Source organism: Neofelis nebulosa, chromosome 7 (genome assembly GCF_028018385.1).
Source record: "Neofelis nebulosa isolate mNeoNeb1 chromosome 7, mNeoNeb1.pri, whole genome shotgun sequence".
NCBI classification, from domain to species: Eukaryota; Metazoa; Chordata; class Mammalia; order Carnivora; family Felidae; genus Neofelis; species Neofelis nebulosa.
This window is the reverse complement of record NC_080788.1, coordinates 139606173-139624481: the sequence shown is the minus strand read 5'-3', so window position 1 is coordinate 139624481 and position 18309 is coordinate 139606173. Positions and strand designations below refer to the sequence as shown.

At 48.9% G+C, this 18309-nt stretch overlaps 1 protein-coding gene across 4 annotated transcripts in view; it reads right to left on the bottom strand.

Annotated features, from left to right (window-relative positions):
* Positions 1-597: 597 nt before the first annotated feature.
* Positions 598-18309, bottom strand: part of TUNAR (TCL1 upstream neural differentiation-associated RNA) — a 48714-nt gene continuing 31002 nt past the window's right edge. For all 4 annotated transcript variants that reach the window (XM_058740215.1, XM_058740214.1, XM_058740217.1 and 1 more), the window contains one exon: positions 598-3106. In XM_058740215.1, the coding sequence (XP_058596198.1) occupies positions 2921-3067 (147 nt within the window). In that variant the 5' untranslated portion in view covers positions 3068-3106 and the 3' untranslated portion in view covers positions 598-2920. The remainder of the gene's footprint in view (positions 3107-18309) is intronic.

The following is an 18309-nucleotide window of genomic DNA, read 5'->3' as shown; positions in this document are numbered from 1 at the left end:
GGTTGTGAGCCCCGCGCCCCCCGCCCCCGCCTCCAGTAGGATGGGTGCAAAGTGCTGGGCGTGGTTGTGATCACTGTTATTAATCCCCGGGCTGGGCTCTGTGCACGCGTGAAACTGGAGACCCGAGGCCACGGTGGCCTCTCCCTTCCCTGTTCCCTGAAGATGCCCCTAGACCCTCGGGAAGCTGTGGGTTTGCCCAGTGTGCGCTCCTGGGTCCTGCTACACGAGGGTGCAAAGAAGACCACGCAGGCCAGAGACGCGGGCCAGAGCACCTCCCCTCGGCCCGGCAGGCACTGAATGGGCAGCTTTATTTCCAGGCTCTGGATTACGATGATCTAGAAGAACCATCTGGAGGCTGATCCGAGGGCTGGAAGGGCAGTTTCCTCCCCCCCCGCCCCCAATAAATTTCAAATGAGTATACTTGAAACATCACGGGGGCTTCTACGGCCCAAACCAAACAGGTCTGTTTAACAGAATCACATTCAGGTGTTTTTTGTTTTTTTTTTTTTTAAATAAAATAAAAAATAAGTATAGACAAAGGAATGACAGTGAATGAAGTTTGAAAATACCACAGTGTTAAAAAAAAAAAGACATTGGTAGTATTTTTTTAATCCATTGCACCTTTATTGTTTACTCTGTTCACTGTTCAGAATTTTCATACAGTCTTTCCAGAATCACACGCAACCTGGGAGATGGCTCCCTCCCCCTGACAGCCCATTTTATTCCCAACCAGCCTCCTCTTGTCCCTCGTCCTTACTTGTATGATATTCTGCCAGTGTCCAAGGAATTCCCAAGGGTTATTTATTTTTACGGAGGAAGGGGGGGGGGTGAGATGTGCAGAACTGGACTTTCACAAAGCCATCGGGTTTGTGAATGACCCTGAGGGCCCTTTCTTTCCTGCGTCTTCCCCTCCTGTGCATCATCTCTCTCTCCAGCAGCCCCACAGCCCTCACTGGGCTAAGGAATCGGGCAGATCCGGGCAGATTCAGCCACATGATCTCGGGGAAGTTTCCTGATCTCGGAGCTCTTTCTTCTACAAATGGTGGCAAAAGAGCCCCTCCCATCTCGCAGGGGGACTACAGGGTTATAGGGGGATTTCAGCGACCTAAGGAATATAAAGTCTCTGGCACACAGTGTGCCCTAAATGCATGTCTACTTCCTTCTGGGAGGGAAGAGAAGACACCTGATGAATACTGTCAGAGTCAGGTGCTCGGGGGCATCTGCTTTATAAAAGAACCTGGTCCCTTAAAAGAGCACAAGAAGTGACTCTCTAATGGTGGAATTTCAGACACCACAACAAGGGGAGGGAGAGATCTGGCGGTAGCGACCTCCTGGGCATCATTTGAACCCAACTAGGCGAGCTGCTGCTTCTTTCATCCACGGGCAAGTCTGGCACCGGCAAAAGGAACCGTGACCCTCTTTGCCAGGGTATGTCGCCACAGCCAGGCAAAGGCCCTTCTCAGGGAGCCAGGAGCAGAGGGCAGATTTGTATATATTCACCCATCCCTACCAGGGAGGAAGTAGCTTTGTGTGGCTGTAAACCAGGAGCTTTAGGAAGCACAGCAATCTTTTAGGGTGATCACTGCATCCCCTTCTAGTGCCCTTAAAATGTCACCTGTCATGGGGGTGTCCTCGCAGAGCCCGAAAGAGCCACGTGAGCTCTCACGCTGGACAGCCCACGTGCCATTTACACCCCACCTCCTTTGGAAAAGGTCCCAGGCAGCTCGCTAAGGAAGGAATTATGCCCCTGTGCTGGCCTTCCCTCCTCGTTCTCCCTAACGTGCACGCTATGTGGCCACTAAAATAAAAATCTGATCAATGTCACCAGAATGAAAAAATAATGCTGGCAATAAGAAGCCGACGATTCCGTCCTAGAGTTGATCTGTGAACGTAGCTGCCCTCTCCTCTTCAATGACAGTCCTTTTTACGTTTTTTCGAAGCTGATCTATCGCTCAGTCCTCGTTCATGCAAAATTCTCACTAAGGATATGGTATGACTAAGGTCCACATGCCCACAATCGTTTTAGATCTCCCATATAACAACAAAAAGCCGCTCAACGGACAATCTTAAAACATGCATCCACCAGGACCAGGGCTGGTACTATGGAAAAATGTCCTCCAGACCAGAGAGAGAGAGAGAGAGAGAGAGAAAGGCGGGGGGGGGGGGGGGGAGGGAAAAGATTCAAGATGTTCGAAGCAGGACTAGAATGGCTATACCACACAACACCTGCAGTCTACGGGGCGAAGCAGATAAAACCAACGAAAGCTCGAGGACTCGAGGAGCGCCTCTCCAAATATTTGGTTCATGCTAAAAAATAGAGCACATTTATTAAAAATATATATTTATAAACGTTGATATGAACAGATACACACGTCAAGCCAATGAAAAAAGAAAAATAAGTTATCTCCCCAGTATCAAATAGTTAGCCACGTTTGATGAATGGGATTCTGTCAGAGGGTGGCCCCTGTGGTTTCTCGTCCCGAACGGCTCGTGGTCGTCAAGTTAAGGTGAAGCCCGTGTCCCAGGAGACGCACCGACGAGCCTCGCCCGCCCTGTTCCTCCTTTCCAATGCGTGAAATCCATCAGAGACCCGGGATGAGGAGTTTCTGCACCCATCCGCTCACCCATGGCGTCAAAGGCTGGTCTTCCGAGTGTTCTTTCCGGCCCCGGGCCAAAGACGTTGAGTTCCTTGTCGTGTGGATGAGTTTTGTTGGGTTCATTGTGCTTTAGTGTCTGCTCTTTGTAGCAGGAGTGGTTTGTTTTTGTGACCTCTTCTACAGTTCGAAGGTGCATTTGCTTGAGCAGCGTGTGTAGGTCAGGCCTGCTCGCTTGCACGGCAGCGTCCGATCAGTCACCTGCCGACACACAGGACTCCCGTCATTCGGCCATCCCCGAGGCCCCTCAGCACCCTCTGAGCCATTCACAGAGTGGTGTATATGTATACAAATATGATAACAATCAGGTTCAGAATGGTCCCGATAATCCCCAGCATCGCCAAGACGCTCTCTTCCTTACTCTCTCTCTCCTGGCCTCCTCTGTCCTCATCATTTCCACTCGTGATTACCATCTTGGTGGCAAATGTCTTTATCTTCCGCCCCAGGCTAACCTGTAATGGAAAGAGGCAGCACAAAAGACGATCATTTATAAGCATCCTCTCCACGGCAGGGCAGAGCCGGGGCAGAGGGGAGGGGATTTCATGCCTGGGCACTAGACCGTGTGTGGGAGTGAAAAATCACCCAGGGATCCCATCCTGGGACACGCCGCTCTGAGCCACAGAGCAGTAGCAGAACACGGCTTATCAATTTCCAGGGTGACTGTCCTGACACTGACACAAAGAGATCGGCCCAGGAGTCCAGCCTGGGTGCCACCTTTTCTACCAAGCTTGTTCTCTCCCCTCTTCCTTGAAGCAGAGAACAGAAGCTACTGCACAGCAGTTGAACGAAAACACAGGCACCCTCCACGGCAGTGGGAATTTTACGTGCATTCACGTCCTACATCACACCCCAGAAACGTCCCGTCCTGCATATGTACAAAGAGGGGTTCCTGCACACGACAGGAGCACTGGCTGCCACGTGGGCAGGGGTGGTCGGGACCCAGGGCAGGTGACTCACTGGGGCCAGAAGGACGGCAAGAGGATAAGAAGACTACCGTAAGAAACTCTAGCAGGAGTTTAAGTTGGAAAGTTCCTTGGCGTTAAAGGGACACATCTTGTACAACTGGGCCGGGCACCTGTGCACTTGGGGACGTGGGCGAGAGGCTCCTGCAAGCTCCGTTTGTGACAGCAGAGGACCAGAAGCCACCCAAACGTGCATCAAGTGTAGAACAGATGGACCCGTGGTGGTCCGCCCACTAGGCACGTCTGGACGTGATGGAATATTATACGGCAGTGAAATGAACGAGCTGAGGGCACCTGTGACAACGTGGAAAAAGCCCCAGCATGAGATGCAGAAGACTTTGTGCAGCAGGAGTCAAACCACAAAGGCTGAGAACAGGCACAACCAAACAAGATGGTGTGTAGAGACACGTACAGTAAAAAGCCTTGGTTTTCGAGCATAATTCGTTCCGGAAACATGCCTGTAATCCAAAGCACTTGTATATCAAAGCGAATTTCAAGAACCACTGGCTCAGTCGTGATCACGTGACGTCCCGCCTCACGTACTACGCGCCCTGCAAGACATCGCTCGTTTATCAAGTTAACGTTTGTGAGCAATGTTTGCTCGTCTTGTGGAACACTCGCAGAACACGTTACTTGCGATCCGAGGTTCTACCGGGTTTGGTTTTTAGACAAAGCAAGCGAATAATTAACGCAAAATTCAGGAGAGAGGCTTCTCACAGGTGAGGACGAAGAGGGAGGCCATCTGGAAGGAGCACCAAGAACCTTCAATACACTGGCCACTTGCCCTTTGTTAAGCTGGGTGGGGGACACCTGGGTGTTCATTTTTGCCTCATTATCTTTTGAACTGTATTCATAGGTTCCAGATTTTTTTTTTGTATGAGGCATTTTGCAGTAACTGAAATCATTTCTTTTTTTAAAAATTTTTTTCACCTTTAATAGCTCTAAAAGATAATTGTTTAGATGTTTAAAAAAATATCATAGGGTTTATAACAAATGTAGAACTAAAATACATGTGATAAGAATAGCACAGAAAGTGGAGACAGTAAATCTGTTGTAAGGATCTTCTATTTCAGGGGCACCTGGCTGGCTCAGTCGGTAGAACACGCGACTCTTGATCGTGGAGTCGTGAGTTCAAGGGCCACCTTGGGGGTAGAGTTTACTTAAAAAAACAATAATGATGAACAAATAAACAATAAAAATTAAAATTAAGGATCTTATATTTTATGCGAAGGACTTTCATAGGATTTAGAGATCGATGGTGGTAAGTTAACAAAGACTGGAACAACTCCTCAAAAAAAAAGAAAAAGTAGAAGAGCTAGTCAGCCAATAGTGGAGATAAAAACTGAACTGTAAGATATAATCAATTAGTCCAAAAAAAAAAAAAAACACCAGGATAAAAGAAAAGAGGAGCAAAGAACAGATGAGACAAATAGAAAACCACTAAAAGAAAACCGTTTTCCGCCAGCCACTAATCTGAACCGTATGTAAAAAACGATCAGTGTGTGTGTCACGGCAGCAGCTTGTCTACTTGATGGGATGGGACTCAGACCAGGCCAGCACCCCACCTCACCCCGGCTGCACTTCCTCCTTTAGAGCCAGGAAGTGTTTCAGGCTCCGGCATTGTGATGGTTAATTTTATGCGTCACGTTGCCTGGGTCGTGGGGTGCCCTGACATCTGTCAAACGTTATTTGGGGCGACTCCATGAAGCTTTTTCTGGATGACATTCACATGCGAATGGAGAGACTGAGGATAGCAGATGGCTCCTCCTAAAGTGGGTGGGCCTCACCTAATCAGCTGAAGACCCAAAGAGATCAAAAGGGCTGAGTAGGAGGAGTTTCTCCGGCCTGCCTGCCTTTGAGCTGGAGCATCACTTTCCCTGCCTTTGAATTCAAACTGAAACACTGATTCTTCCTGGGTCTTGAGCTTGTTAGCCTTTGTCCTGAAACTAAACCCATCGGCTCTCCTGAGCCTCCTAGCTGCTGACTCACCCTGCAGATCTCGAAACTCGCCAGCCTCCATCATGACATGGGCCGATTCCTTACAATAAATCTCTTTTTATCTGTATGTATCTGTCTATCCATCTATCATCTATCTACCATCCATCTTGTCGTATCTGTTTCTCCGGAGAACTAATACAGGGGTCAGAAGATATCTCAGGGCAAATACCCGGGACGGATCACAAACAGGAATCCAGGAAGGTGGAAGGTGTGGTTGCAAAGTGAATTATCCTCACATCTCTTCCCCTGGGCCTGCGAATCCCCAAAAGGGCTGGGTAAGGCCGTGTGGATCAAGTCTAGATTTGGAGCCCAGTACATGCGAACAGGTGTCTGTATCAGGGACAGACAGACGATGAGTGAAGACAGGGGAATTAATGCAGCGTGAATGCATGCACAAATGAGTGGATAAATGTCTTAAAGCGAAGTCCCATTTCGTTCACAGCTTTAGTATAACCAGACAGGCTCAGGCTAGGCCAAGCTTCCGGCTGGATCTATTCGGTTGTCTTTCTTCTTTTTCCTAGTACGGTTTTTAATGATGCATAATACACACACAGAAAAGTGCCCAGACTTTAAATGTATAGCTTGACAAATGTTCCCACCTGTTTAGCTAGCATCAAGAGCAAGAAACAGAACCTTCCAGAACCCCAGGAGGCCCCCGTGGCACCCTATTCCATTTACTATCTTTTCTGCCTTCTCCCCCTCCCCCCAAAAAAAACCCCACTACCCTGGTTTCTACACCCTAGGTTAGTTCTGCATGTCTGTAAATTTTACACGAATAGAATCATACAACACATCCTTGTTCTCCCCCTCAGTCCTATGCTGGTGAAATTCACCTGTGTTGCGTGTAGCTTGTGGCTCATTCATTCTTATTGAGAACAGTACCCCATTATATAAACAGACCCATGATTTATGTCTCTATTTACTGCTGATGGACATTTGGATTTCTTCCAGTCTGAAGCCATCATGCTGCTCGGAACGTTCTTGCACACGTCCGCTGGCAAACGTTAAAAGCGTGCATTTCCCCCAACGTTTTACATACAAGTTTTCAACATACAGAAAAGAAAAATTTCCAGTGAGCACCCACACACACACACCATCAGAATGCCACCATGAACAGGTTACTACACTTGCTTTAGCAAATATCTGTGCGCCTACCCGTCCATCTTCCTTTTTGGGTGTATTTCAAAATAAACTGCAAATATGATTACACGTCCGCTTAAATCCTGCAGCATGCATGGGTTAACTAGCGTTCAATATTTGCTTGCAATTTTTCTTTTGACGTAAAACTTGTACGTGTGCGATGTCCTACTGGCTACCTGAGCCCGGGAGAGGAACCGCTGAGGTACAGGGCATGCACGTGTTGTGGTTTACTAGATGGTGCTCGACAGTCCCCCAAAGGGGTTGTGTCCGCTTGTTTGTGAGTGCTAGAGTGATGATCGTCTCTTTTCTTCTGGTCACTCCATAGCCCAGCCTCTGCACCAAGTCACGAGAAGGTGCAAGAACTTTAGAAACCCACTCCTTTCTCTGCTCTGGACAGACATCTAGCCAATGAGTAGCCGTTAGCTCCTTAGAGGGTCTCTTGTGGCTTGGAGTCTCTTTAGCTGGACCTCGAGCCCCAAGAGAGCAAGAAAGTTCACCTCCAAGCATGGTGCCCGGTGTGGGCCGGGCGCTGGGAGAAGCGTGCAGAATGAACGTGTACTGCGGATGGACGGGCATCTGCAAGGCAGGGAATGCATCGCCACGGTTGGTCTAAAGAGACGCTGTTAGTGTTGCCCTTAAAACCCAAGACCGATCATCACAGTCACTCAAGCAAAACAAAGTGCCTGTCAGGGAGGCAGCTTGGCTTCAAGGCTTAATTTAGCCTCTTCCCTGAGTTAACCTGAGATAACTCTGACTCAGGGGGAAGTGGAGGGGAATAATCAGGTCGACCGTATTTACTTTCTGAGGGCTCTGCAGCAAACCAAGGCCTTCTCCGTCTCACAGAAGTCCGTTACACCCCGAAGTCTGTTTCTACAGTGCTTGACTCATCAGCCTGAACTTCCCCGCGGAAACCAGGCTGGGAGTGAAGCTCCCAGGGGAGCTACCGAGGGCTTCCTAGGAGAGAAGTGGTTGGAACGTTCTTTTCCTGGGACAAAGTTGTCTGGCCAGAGTGTGCAGGATGAAGAGAGGAAGATTAGCCTGGAAGCCACAGCAGTAATAAACATGGGAGGAGAAACAAAACCAAAATAACACAGAAAGCAAAGTCTGGGGCTGAGCAACGCGGGACATAAAGCTTTCTTCCATTCCTTCACTCCCTCGTTCACTCGTCCCTCCCTGCCTGGGACTGGGTGGGAGGGGAATCAGAGAGTGACTGCCTGATGGATGATAAAAGCACTTCTTCTGGGGTGAGAAAAATGTTCTAAAACAGATTTTGGTGACGGTGGCACAACTCTGTGTATATACTAAAACCACGGAATTATACGCTTTAAATAGGTGAATTTTGTGGTTTGTAGAGTGTATCTTTTTTTAAAGTTTATTTATTGTGTGTGAGAGAGAGAAGGGGGAGGGGCAGAGAGAGAGAGAGAGAGAGAGGGAGAGAGAGAATCCCAAGAAGGCTGTGCACTGACAGCACAGAGCCCAAAGCGGGGCTCAATCCCACGAACCGTGAGATTGTGACCTAAGTGAAAAATCAAAGAGTTGGACGCTTCACCAACTGAGCCACCCAGACATCCCTTCTGCATCTTAATGAAGATTTATTTAAAATAATCACAAGCATGTGTAAAATCTTTATAAAGAATATCAGAAAACTTTACCAATAGACTTAAAATTAGACCAACACAAAAAGGGAGAGGTATACCATCTTCATGGAGTGCAAGATTCCACATCCCCAAATCATCAGTTCTTTCCAATGTGATCTTACAGATTTGCTACCCTCCAGGCAAAATTTGTTCAGGGTTTTTGGTGCTATTTGACAGGCTGGCTCTAAAATGTGTATCAGATTGAGAAGGGATAACAATAGCTAAGATCTTCACTAAAGAAGAATAAGGGAGGGGGATTTGCTCCAAAAGACCTCAAGAATCACCATGCTGCTTTACTAATGAAATCTTAGACAGACAGACCGAGAGAACAGAAACAGCTACATGTGCATGGACAATGCTGATCAGTGGGAGGAAATAGGCCTGTGGATAAATAGTGCTGGAGTAACTAAGCATCCGGTGGGGGGAGGGGAATGGAATTGAACCAGTATTTCATCAATTCCCGATGGATTAGAGACAGCTGTGGAAGGGAAAACTTAAGACCTTTTAGAAGACAATAGAAGTGACTATCTTCATGACCTTTTGGTAAGGGATATCTTTTTTTTAATTTAATTTAATTTAATTTAATTTAATTTTTTTAATATGAAATTTATTGTCAAATTGGTTTCCATACAACACCCAGTGCTCATCCCAACAGGTACCCTCTTCAATACCCAGCACCCACCCTTCCCTCCCTCCCACCCCCCATCAGCCCTCAGTTTGTTCTCAGTTTTTAAGAGTCTCTTATGGTTTGGCTCCCTCCCTCTCTAACCTCTCATTTTTTTTTCCTTCCCCTCCCCCATGGTCTTCTGTTAAGTTTCTCAGGATCCACACAAGAGTGAAAACATATGGTATCTTTCTCTGTATGACTTATTTCATTTAGCATAACACTCTCCAGTTCCATCCATGTTGCTACAAAAGGCCATATTTCATTCTTTCTCATTGCCACGTAGTATTCCATTGTGTATATAAACCACAGTTTCTTTATCCATTCATCAGTTGATGGACATTTAGGTTCTTCACATAATTTGGCTATTGTTGAGAGTGTTGCTATAAACATTGGGGTACTATATATAGATATAGATATATAGATATATATATATCTTATATATATATAGTACCCCAAGATATATAAGATATATATATATCTTATATATCTATATCTTATATATCTATATCTATATATATATATCTGTATATCTTATATATATCTTATATCTTATATATATCCTATAAGATCTTATACGGCTATCTTAATAAGACATAAGACTCAAGCTATAAGAGAGAATACTAATACAAGCAATCACATTAAATTTAATGTTTATGAAAAAAGACCATAAAAAAGTGAAGTTATTAAATGTGTTATATTAAAGTTATATATATATATTATATATATATAAATTATATAAATTATATATATAATATATATATTATATATATAAAGTTATATATATATTAAAGTTATAAATGTGTCATATATACACCTTATATATACTCTATATATCACACATATCTTGTTACAGTCAAGTCAGTGAGAAAACTATAAACTTCCAGTAGAAAACTGGGCAAAAACCACATTCAGGAACTTCCCAAAAGAGTGAACAGCCATAAAGAAGCTAAACCTCAGTAATCAGAGAAACGCAAATTAAAATACGAGCTGCTCCCCAACAGTCATCGGCTTCACAAGAGCTATAAGGTCCAACCAACCTCCCAACACTGACGACACAGCTTCTGAAGTCGCAGGAGGACAAGCTGAATGCTGTCACTCGGGAAAGCAGGATGACATCACCTTGTAAAGCTGAACATGCACAGGCCCTGTGACCCGCCATCCCACCTTCGGGCTCCCACCCTGAACACACCTGCGACTACCTACCAGGTTACACAGCCGTAAACGTTCACGGACAGGGTCACCCGTGGCAGCCTGGACCTACTGTCCCGTTTCACACATGGCACTTACGTACGGCAGTGAAAATGCCATCGCACACACGTATGGATGGCCAAAGAGCACTTGAAGGGTGTTTCCCTTTAGAGAAAGTTTGGAAACAGCCCTACGTTATCCAGAGATATAAACGTGACAAAATTCCAAGGAAAAAGCGAGAGAATCACAAACACGAAGGCAGGCGAGCCCATACTAGTGAGTGGAGATGGGCAGTGGATGGGGTCAGGGAAGGGTGCTGGGGGAACCCCAGAGGTACTGGCGATACTCCTTAAGCTGGAGAGTGGGTACATGGGTGTTTGTTCTTTATACTTTGCATTTTGTAAGGATGCTTCTGGTATCTAAGAAACGATCAATCAATTAATTAATCATCATCACAGCGGAGTAACTGTAAAACAATATCGATAACAAAGTAACAATAGCCACAACGGTAACAACAGGAGTCGAAAGACCGGGGGCATCGAGTCTGCTCAATGCCAGAAGCAGCTCCAACCGGGAAGGGGGCCACCCAACTGACGGACAGCTCCGTTCCGAGCCCACCTGCCAGCCGGGCCTCTGCTGGGCCGCTTCTGAAAACCACGCTCATAGTTTGCCCAGTGGGGACGTAGGGCCTTGGAAAAGAGGCCACAGGAGTACAGGATGCGGGGTGCGGCCCGGGTGTGGGGGCTGCAGGGCCACGTGGGAGGGGAGCCCAGACAGAAGTCAAGGGCTCCGTGTGGCCCCTGCAGTCACAGCCCGTCAGGGCCAGCAGGCACTGCGGTCGCTGGCCACCCGGCCTGCCGGCGTCCATGCCCTTCTTTTGGTGACATTTCCACCCGGGCCGAGTCCATCAGAAGCTCCCAGAGCCCAATCCCGGGGTAGGGCGCTGAGGGCGGGTCGGCTCTAAATGCTGGGTCATCGCGGCCACGGCTCCAGAAGGAGCCTCCTGTGCCTGGTGCCACCTGGGTGCCTGGAGCCAGCCTGACTTCTGCCCTTTTTCAGGTTCTGTTGCCCGTTTCCTTCTGTCCCATAAATGACCTTCTCTAACTACCCTGAAAAATACTGTGTTTTTGCTGAAGGCAGTCAAACCCATTCCTTATCCACATCTGCCGCTTATGACCAAGGAACTTGTACTCGCACAGAACAGACATTAAGTGCATTTTGTTTGCTTCCTCATCTGCCCTCCACTGTTGCTTTCTGGGTACCTCCTGTCACTCGAACTCACCACTGTCAGGCCAGCTTATTCCACCTGCCCACAGCTCAGTCCAGAATGCTCTTCCTTGCTTTCAAATGGCACATCCTCGGGGCACTGGGTTGGATCAGTCAGTTGAGCATCCAACTTCAGCTCAGGTCACGATCTCATCGCCCATGGGTTCGAGCCCCGCATTGGGCTCCGTGCTGACAGCTCGAAGCCTGGAGCCTGCTTCGGATTCTGTGTCTCCCTCTCTCTGCCCCTCTCCCACTCACGCTCTCTCTCTCTCTCTCAAAAATAAACATTAAAAAAAATTTTTAAATGGCACACCCTCACTGTAACCTACATCCCCTGGAACCACGTGTATAACTGGGAACTAAGCAAAAACAAATCCCCATTGTCTTCTGCAAGGCGACACTCGGGTTTTGAAAAACTGATAGGAAGTGAGAAGCGCTGGCCTCAAATACATCAGCCCTGACTCCGTAGTTCGCTAGTTGTGTGACTTGGCCAAGCTGCTTCAGCTTGATCAGTTTGAAGTCAAAGGCAGGGAAAGTGACATCAAGACAAGGGGAGGCACCAGATCATCCAAATTCTTTCCACGACTCGCTGACCGCGTTCTCTGGAGTGACTCAGGCTCAGCCATCATTCCAAGTGTTTCTCGGTCTTGAGGAGACTTCTGTATTTTGGGATGAGGAAGATTCACTCCGATCCACTCCTGCCTGGAAATTCACAATCACCGGAGTGGCCCATCGAAGGGATGCGGCGGAACCCCTCCCCAGAGAGAGAGACCTCAGGGGTCACCTAAGGACCGTGCTTCCAGCAAATATGCCCAGAGCACCCGTGCTGATCCAAGCTCCGGACTAAGCCACAGGCAAACGCCGAGAGACTAAGGCCTTTGGCGTTCAAAGACCTCATGGCCCAGGGAGGGGAAAAGACCAGCAGATCACGGTGGCGATGTGAGCGCCAGGCACGGGGCGGCACGAAGAATGCAGCAGCCTCAACCTGCCTGGGAGGGCACATGGGGAACTGTCCCTGAAAGATGGGCAGCATTGAAGCGGACGTGTGCAAGTCTAGTGGGACCAGCTCGGCGACGGCAGAGGAGGGGCGTGCAGTCAGGAGGCCAGCAGGTGCAAAGGAAAAGCAGGGGGGTGGAAGGCTGCAGCCTGTCGGGGTGATGAAGCATCCTGGCGAGCGAGGGAAGAGCCGAGGTTGCAGGCGGAAAAGAGGCCAGAACAGCAGCTCTTGCAAACCACACAAAAGAATTTTGGAATTCAATAGGTGCAACACACCCGACTCGTATTTACTTTCTCGATGGTACATGTAGGCATGTATACTCTTTGGTATGCCTGAGATACCTCGTCATAAATTTAAAAAACCCATTTGGCTCCTATAATCAGGCAGGCTGCATTAACCGGAAGCTGGTGACCTGCTCTCTAGGTCAGACGGAACGTTCTAGATGGAACGTTTCCATCGGATGGCTCCTGGCTCTGCCACCATCTGAGGCCTTGCTCTTTGCCTTTTCGGGCCTCGGGAAGTTCATTGGGAGCCTCTCTCCAAGGGACAGGACCCCCGCACCCAGCTGAGGTCCTCGGCAGGGGCTGGGCGTGTCCCTAGAGGATGAACCCCTCTGTATATGCCCGCGCCCAGCCCAGGTGGCCACAGAATGGCCTGGGTGCCACGGATGGCCACTCAATGGAGTGGCAGACAGGACAGCCCCAGGGACCGGAATTTACTCCGAGTCTCCAAGAGTCACTGAAGAGAAGGAACATTTGCAAAGCATTTAATCTGCTCAACAAAAGTTCATGATTCTTCTTACGAACAAGTAGAGCACTGTCCCTCTTTAACTGCCAAAGGGTTGCCAGATCTGCCTTTGCACACGAGGCCCACCTCTGTCATGCTGTGGCTCGTAACTGCTCCTCTGGCTACACACGGCCATAACAATCATAGCTGCTAATTAGTCAGCACGACGTATGGGCCAAGCCCTGTACCCTTCAGCCGGCCAGCCGCTCAACACAGGTTTATCCGGCACCTGCTATACTCTGGGTCCTTTTCTAGAATATTGGGATACAGACAAACGGAAGTGTTATTCCCATTTTAGAGATACAGAATTGAGATTCAAAATAATTACTCAACACCTACAAGACGCCAGGCACCGTTGCAGGCAGGAGGGAGCAGCAGTGAGTAAAACAAAGAACTCCTCAAACAATGGAGTCGGGATTGAACCCAGCAGCCAATTCTGCTACCCAAAGCTGCCCATCTCCTGCCCTGTCCCCGGTGCACCCCCCACGCGGAGCTCCTGCCACAGTGCTGCCTTTGCTCACGCTCCCTTCTTGGCTTGGACAACTGCCGCCTGTCTTTCCAGGCTCAGCTCGGTTGACAGTATCTCCAGGGACCCCCTCTTGATGTCGGGAGGCCCGCTGTAGACCCCATCTGAGCATCTCCTGCCTGAGTCCGTAACTATCCCTTTATCTGCGGTCTCCCCCACTGAACTGTGATGCGAGTTCCTCAGGAGGGACAGGCCTGGGTCCCATTCATCTCCCTGCCCCTGCCCCCGCCCCCACGCCTGGAGTTCAGATGGTGCTCAGTGTACCCAGTGAAAGGAAAGATGGACCTCAAGCGAGCCTGGGGAGGCCCAGCTTCCAGGTCAGGGGAGGGCAAGGCATGGGAGGCAGCTGAATGGATGACAGGGATGGTCCAGCCCAGCCAGCTAGAACTTACTAGAGAGAGACAGGCCGTGAGAAGAACCTACGGTCAAGAGGACACGCCCCCTTCCCTGACTCTCCAAGCAGGGGGTCCACCAGGGTAGGCAGACTGGGCTAGTTTGTGTGTGGGTGGGGTGGTTGGGGACACCTGGTGGGGAGCCCAAGGGGTCCTCTGCTCTGGGACCAGGTCAGAGAGACCCCTCCTGCCCCAGCAGGTCCTGGCCTCTTCCTTCTCTTGAGTGCAAGTGCCACACTCAGAGCCCTGGACAGAGTGGGACCTGCCTTCCCTTCTCCTCCTTTGCGGGAGAAAGAGCCTGGGTAAATCTCCCTGGGCTCAGTTTGGTCATGTGACCAGGGAGCGCAGGGACCCAGATGATAAGGTACAAGGGCCTTCGGTGGACTTCTTTCTTCCCTAACTAAGGAGGCTTAGTCTACTGTGTGTGGAGTAAGGAAAGTGTGAACACTGATTACAAAGAGAAAAAACAGCTCCCGGTACTAACACTTAAGGGTAAATTAATCAGTATTTCCCATGTTCAGATGAGAGCACATTCCTTAGTTTTGGGGAAAATTAATTATATTAGCCTAGATTTCCCCAAGGAGCCCAAATCATGAGGTAGCTCTGTGATGAGGTGGCTTAAACCAAGAGGTGAAAACGAGACTCAGGCCTGTGGTATGGCCCACCAGCCCCATGGACAACATCACACCTACCTGCCAAGCACCCACTTGGCCATGGACCCCACTTGCCTGTAGACTCCACCCCCATCATCCAGGACCAGCAGGAAACAGGGAAGGAGCCTGGGACTCTAGAGAGCTAGCTTTGAGTTCCTGACTGGCCCCCGATGAGCTGCGTCACTGAAACACATGACCCGCCCCCTCTAATACTCATCTGTGATGGACTCAGGATGGACACAAACCGGTGACTTGTAACAAGAAACAAGTATTTTCTAACAGCTGAGCAAAAAACTTATCAGAAAGGCAACTTTGCAACAAATGCACTGGCTCTCCAACGTAGCGACTCGACTCCTTGGACTCTACCATGAAGATAACCCCCAGCTCTACAAAAAATACACCTGCAAGTTCATTCACCGAAGCATCATTGGTAAACGCAAAACTATGAGGAGCAACCTAAGTGCCCGGACAGAGGGAAGTGGCTGAATAAACTCTGGTACCTGCACACACGTGGAGCACTGTGCAGCTGTAAAGAAGGGAAGGGTGATGTGAACAGATGTGGAGAGAATTCCACAACATACCATCCCGTTAGAAAAGCAAAGGGTGAAAGACTACTATGGTCTGCTACCAATCACGGAAGAAAGGGTTCAAAATACACAACCCGCTCTTTGGACAGCAGGAGTCAGATATGGAAGAGACGGGCTCTCTAGAGGGGCGGACGCTAAAGGAATGGAGTGATGGGGATGGGATTGGGATGCAGAGGACAGAGGGAGTGACCCTTCTCGGAGTAGGTCTTTCAGGACAGATCTGACTTCAAAGCACTGTATTGTTCCACGCGCCCCTCATGTACCCAACACACAAAAAATGACTGTAACCAACCAAGACGAGAGGGAAACCCAAAGTGGAGTATTCATACCAACAGATGGACCAAACGAGTACAAATACATAGCTTACCCACATAGAAGGGGATAGGGAAAAAACAAAGAACCAAACAAAACGAAATAAAACCACTCACCTAAGAGACTCTGGAAAACAGGATCCTGACCAAACAGTGGAGAGCCAAAGACAAGACACCAAACACAGACGCTGTCACCCTGTCACCGACTGGGAAAGTGTTTCCCACCGGGGTGTGGGTTAGCAATTCGGAACTCCTGTATACTTGAGTTAAGAAAATACATTGTAGCTACTGAGGAAGGCTTCCCGGCTGGAGAAAGAAGTTAAAATAAGGAAAGGGGAGACCAGTAACGGGGAGCTCTTGATGCTGGGACTAGAATTTGAGAGCTCGGAGCCGACTCATGGTTCTCAATGTACAGACAGGTGGGCAGACCCAGAAACACATGTGGTGTGTTAGTGCGCGTCCATGTTATCCCAGCTCTGTCCCCTAAAGGGGCCTAAAAGCAGTGACGTCCCAGAAGCAATGAGCACACTCGGCCTCCAGACCTTGGTTTCTAGGCACCTGCTCCAGGGACAGGACCCAGGGCTCCTTGGAGAAGGACTGATTGTAGGGCTGGGGAGGGGAAAACAGAAGCCGAACCCTGAACACCTTGTGATTCGAGAAAGCAAGAATGTGCCCCCGGAAAGACAAGGGGGCACGGGCGGGCCAAAAACACGAGCACAAAATTGAAGAAGATCCTGATACTAGGCCAAGTCTGACACAATCTGAGCCAGAAAATGAAAAACCACCGTATCAGATTGTAATTCATAGAAGAAAGGAAATACCCGGGGGTCTATACTGATGGAAATAATCACATAAATACACACATGGGCGAGAAGGGCTAGTTCTTTCTTACAGTAGAATTTCTAAGCAATAAATGTGGAAGGAAAGCAGGAATTAAGAAAATCACCATTAGGCAAACTTTGCAACAGTAACTGCTGGAGACAAGATCCGCCGACAGATGTTAAAACTAACGGGTGGAAGTTTAAGGAGAAACCGGATTTGCATGGTCTCAAAGTACCTCTCCCAAGGAATTTGTAGGAAAGATGGGGACTTGAGGGTAGAGGAGCCTGGCAGACACCATCCCGGCCAGCGATCAAGGTCATCATCAGAGTGACAGGACACGGACACCATGACCAACCCCCCACCCCCGCCCCTGGCAGGAGGCATGGTTCTTGCCCAGAACGCACACCTTCGAGCCACTCCTGACGAGCCCAAACCTCAGACAAACCCAAACTGAGGGACATCCTACAAAATAACTGGTCAGCACTTTCCAAAAGCACCAGGGCCGTGGGAAACAAGGAAAGTACAAGAAACCGTTCCAGACGGGAAGGGACCAGGACACCCAGCTAAGAATAAAGCCCTGTGGGGTCCCGATGGGGTCCTGGGGCAGAAAAGGACACGAGCGGAAACCCTGGGGACGTCTGGACAAGGTGTGTGGTTCAGTCGGTCGTGTCGTACAAGGCTCCCTTTCTGGGCCTGGTGACCTCACTCTGGTCATGCACGCTGAGGACCTGAGGATAAGCTGGGTGAGGGGAACCTTCTCAACTATTTCTACACCTTTCCAGTCTAGCTCGGTGTCTTTGTTTGCACATAAGAGGCCGTGTTTACTTTTATTTTTTTAAATATGAAATTTGTCGTCAATCTGGTTTCCATACAACACCCACTGCTCGTCCCAACAGGTGCCCTCCTCCATGCCCCTCACCCACCCTCCCCTCCCTCCCACCCCCCATCCACCCTCAGTTTATTCTCAGTTTTTAAGAGTCTCTTATGGTTTGGCTCCCTCCCTCTCTAACTTTTTTTTTCCTTCCCCTCCCCCATGGTCTTCTGTTAAGTTTCTCAGGATCCACATAAGAGTGAAAACATATGGTATCTGTCTTTCTCTGTATGACTTCTTTCACTTAGCATAACCCTCTCCAGTTCCATCCGCGCTGCTACAAAAGGCCATAGTTCATTCTTTCTCATTGCCACGTAGTATTCCATTGTGTGTATAAACCACAATTTCTTTATCCATTCATCAGTTAAGACGTCATGTTTAAATTCATCATTCAATTATTCCACTAACACTCATGCCAACCCACCAGGCCTTTGCTGGGCCCCACTTAGGATTTGTTTCAGGGTGAATCCTTTGTGGGGGAGGCAGGGGGACAGATGCTAAGGGGTCTTAGTTCTGAACCAGAGCTTCCAGGGACCTTTGGTCTCAGGTCCCAGGTTGTTCCTTGGTTACAGAGAGATCCCCAGAACCTAAGGGAACTTCTGGAACATTCTGCCCAACATCCTCAGCCAGAACCAGAATCCTGAAGGGAAGGGGTCCAGAGTTAGGCCCTGTGGGGTTCTCTCGAATCCCTGGATCCCCCTGCAGACCCTGCCCACCGTGGTTCTTAGAAACAGTTGGGATCCGAAGCCACCATCATTCAGGAGCTCCGTCTCAAGGGCCCCGGGTTCCGGTCACTTCGGATTCTGTGTTTGGGAGCTAATCATACCCAGGCTCTGTCAGCACACATCTGTG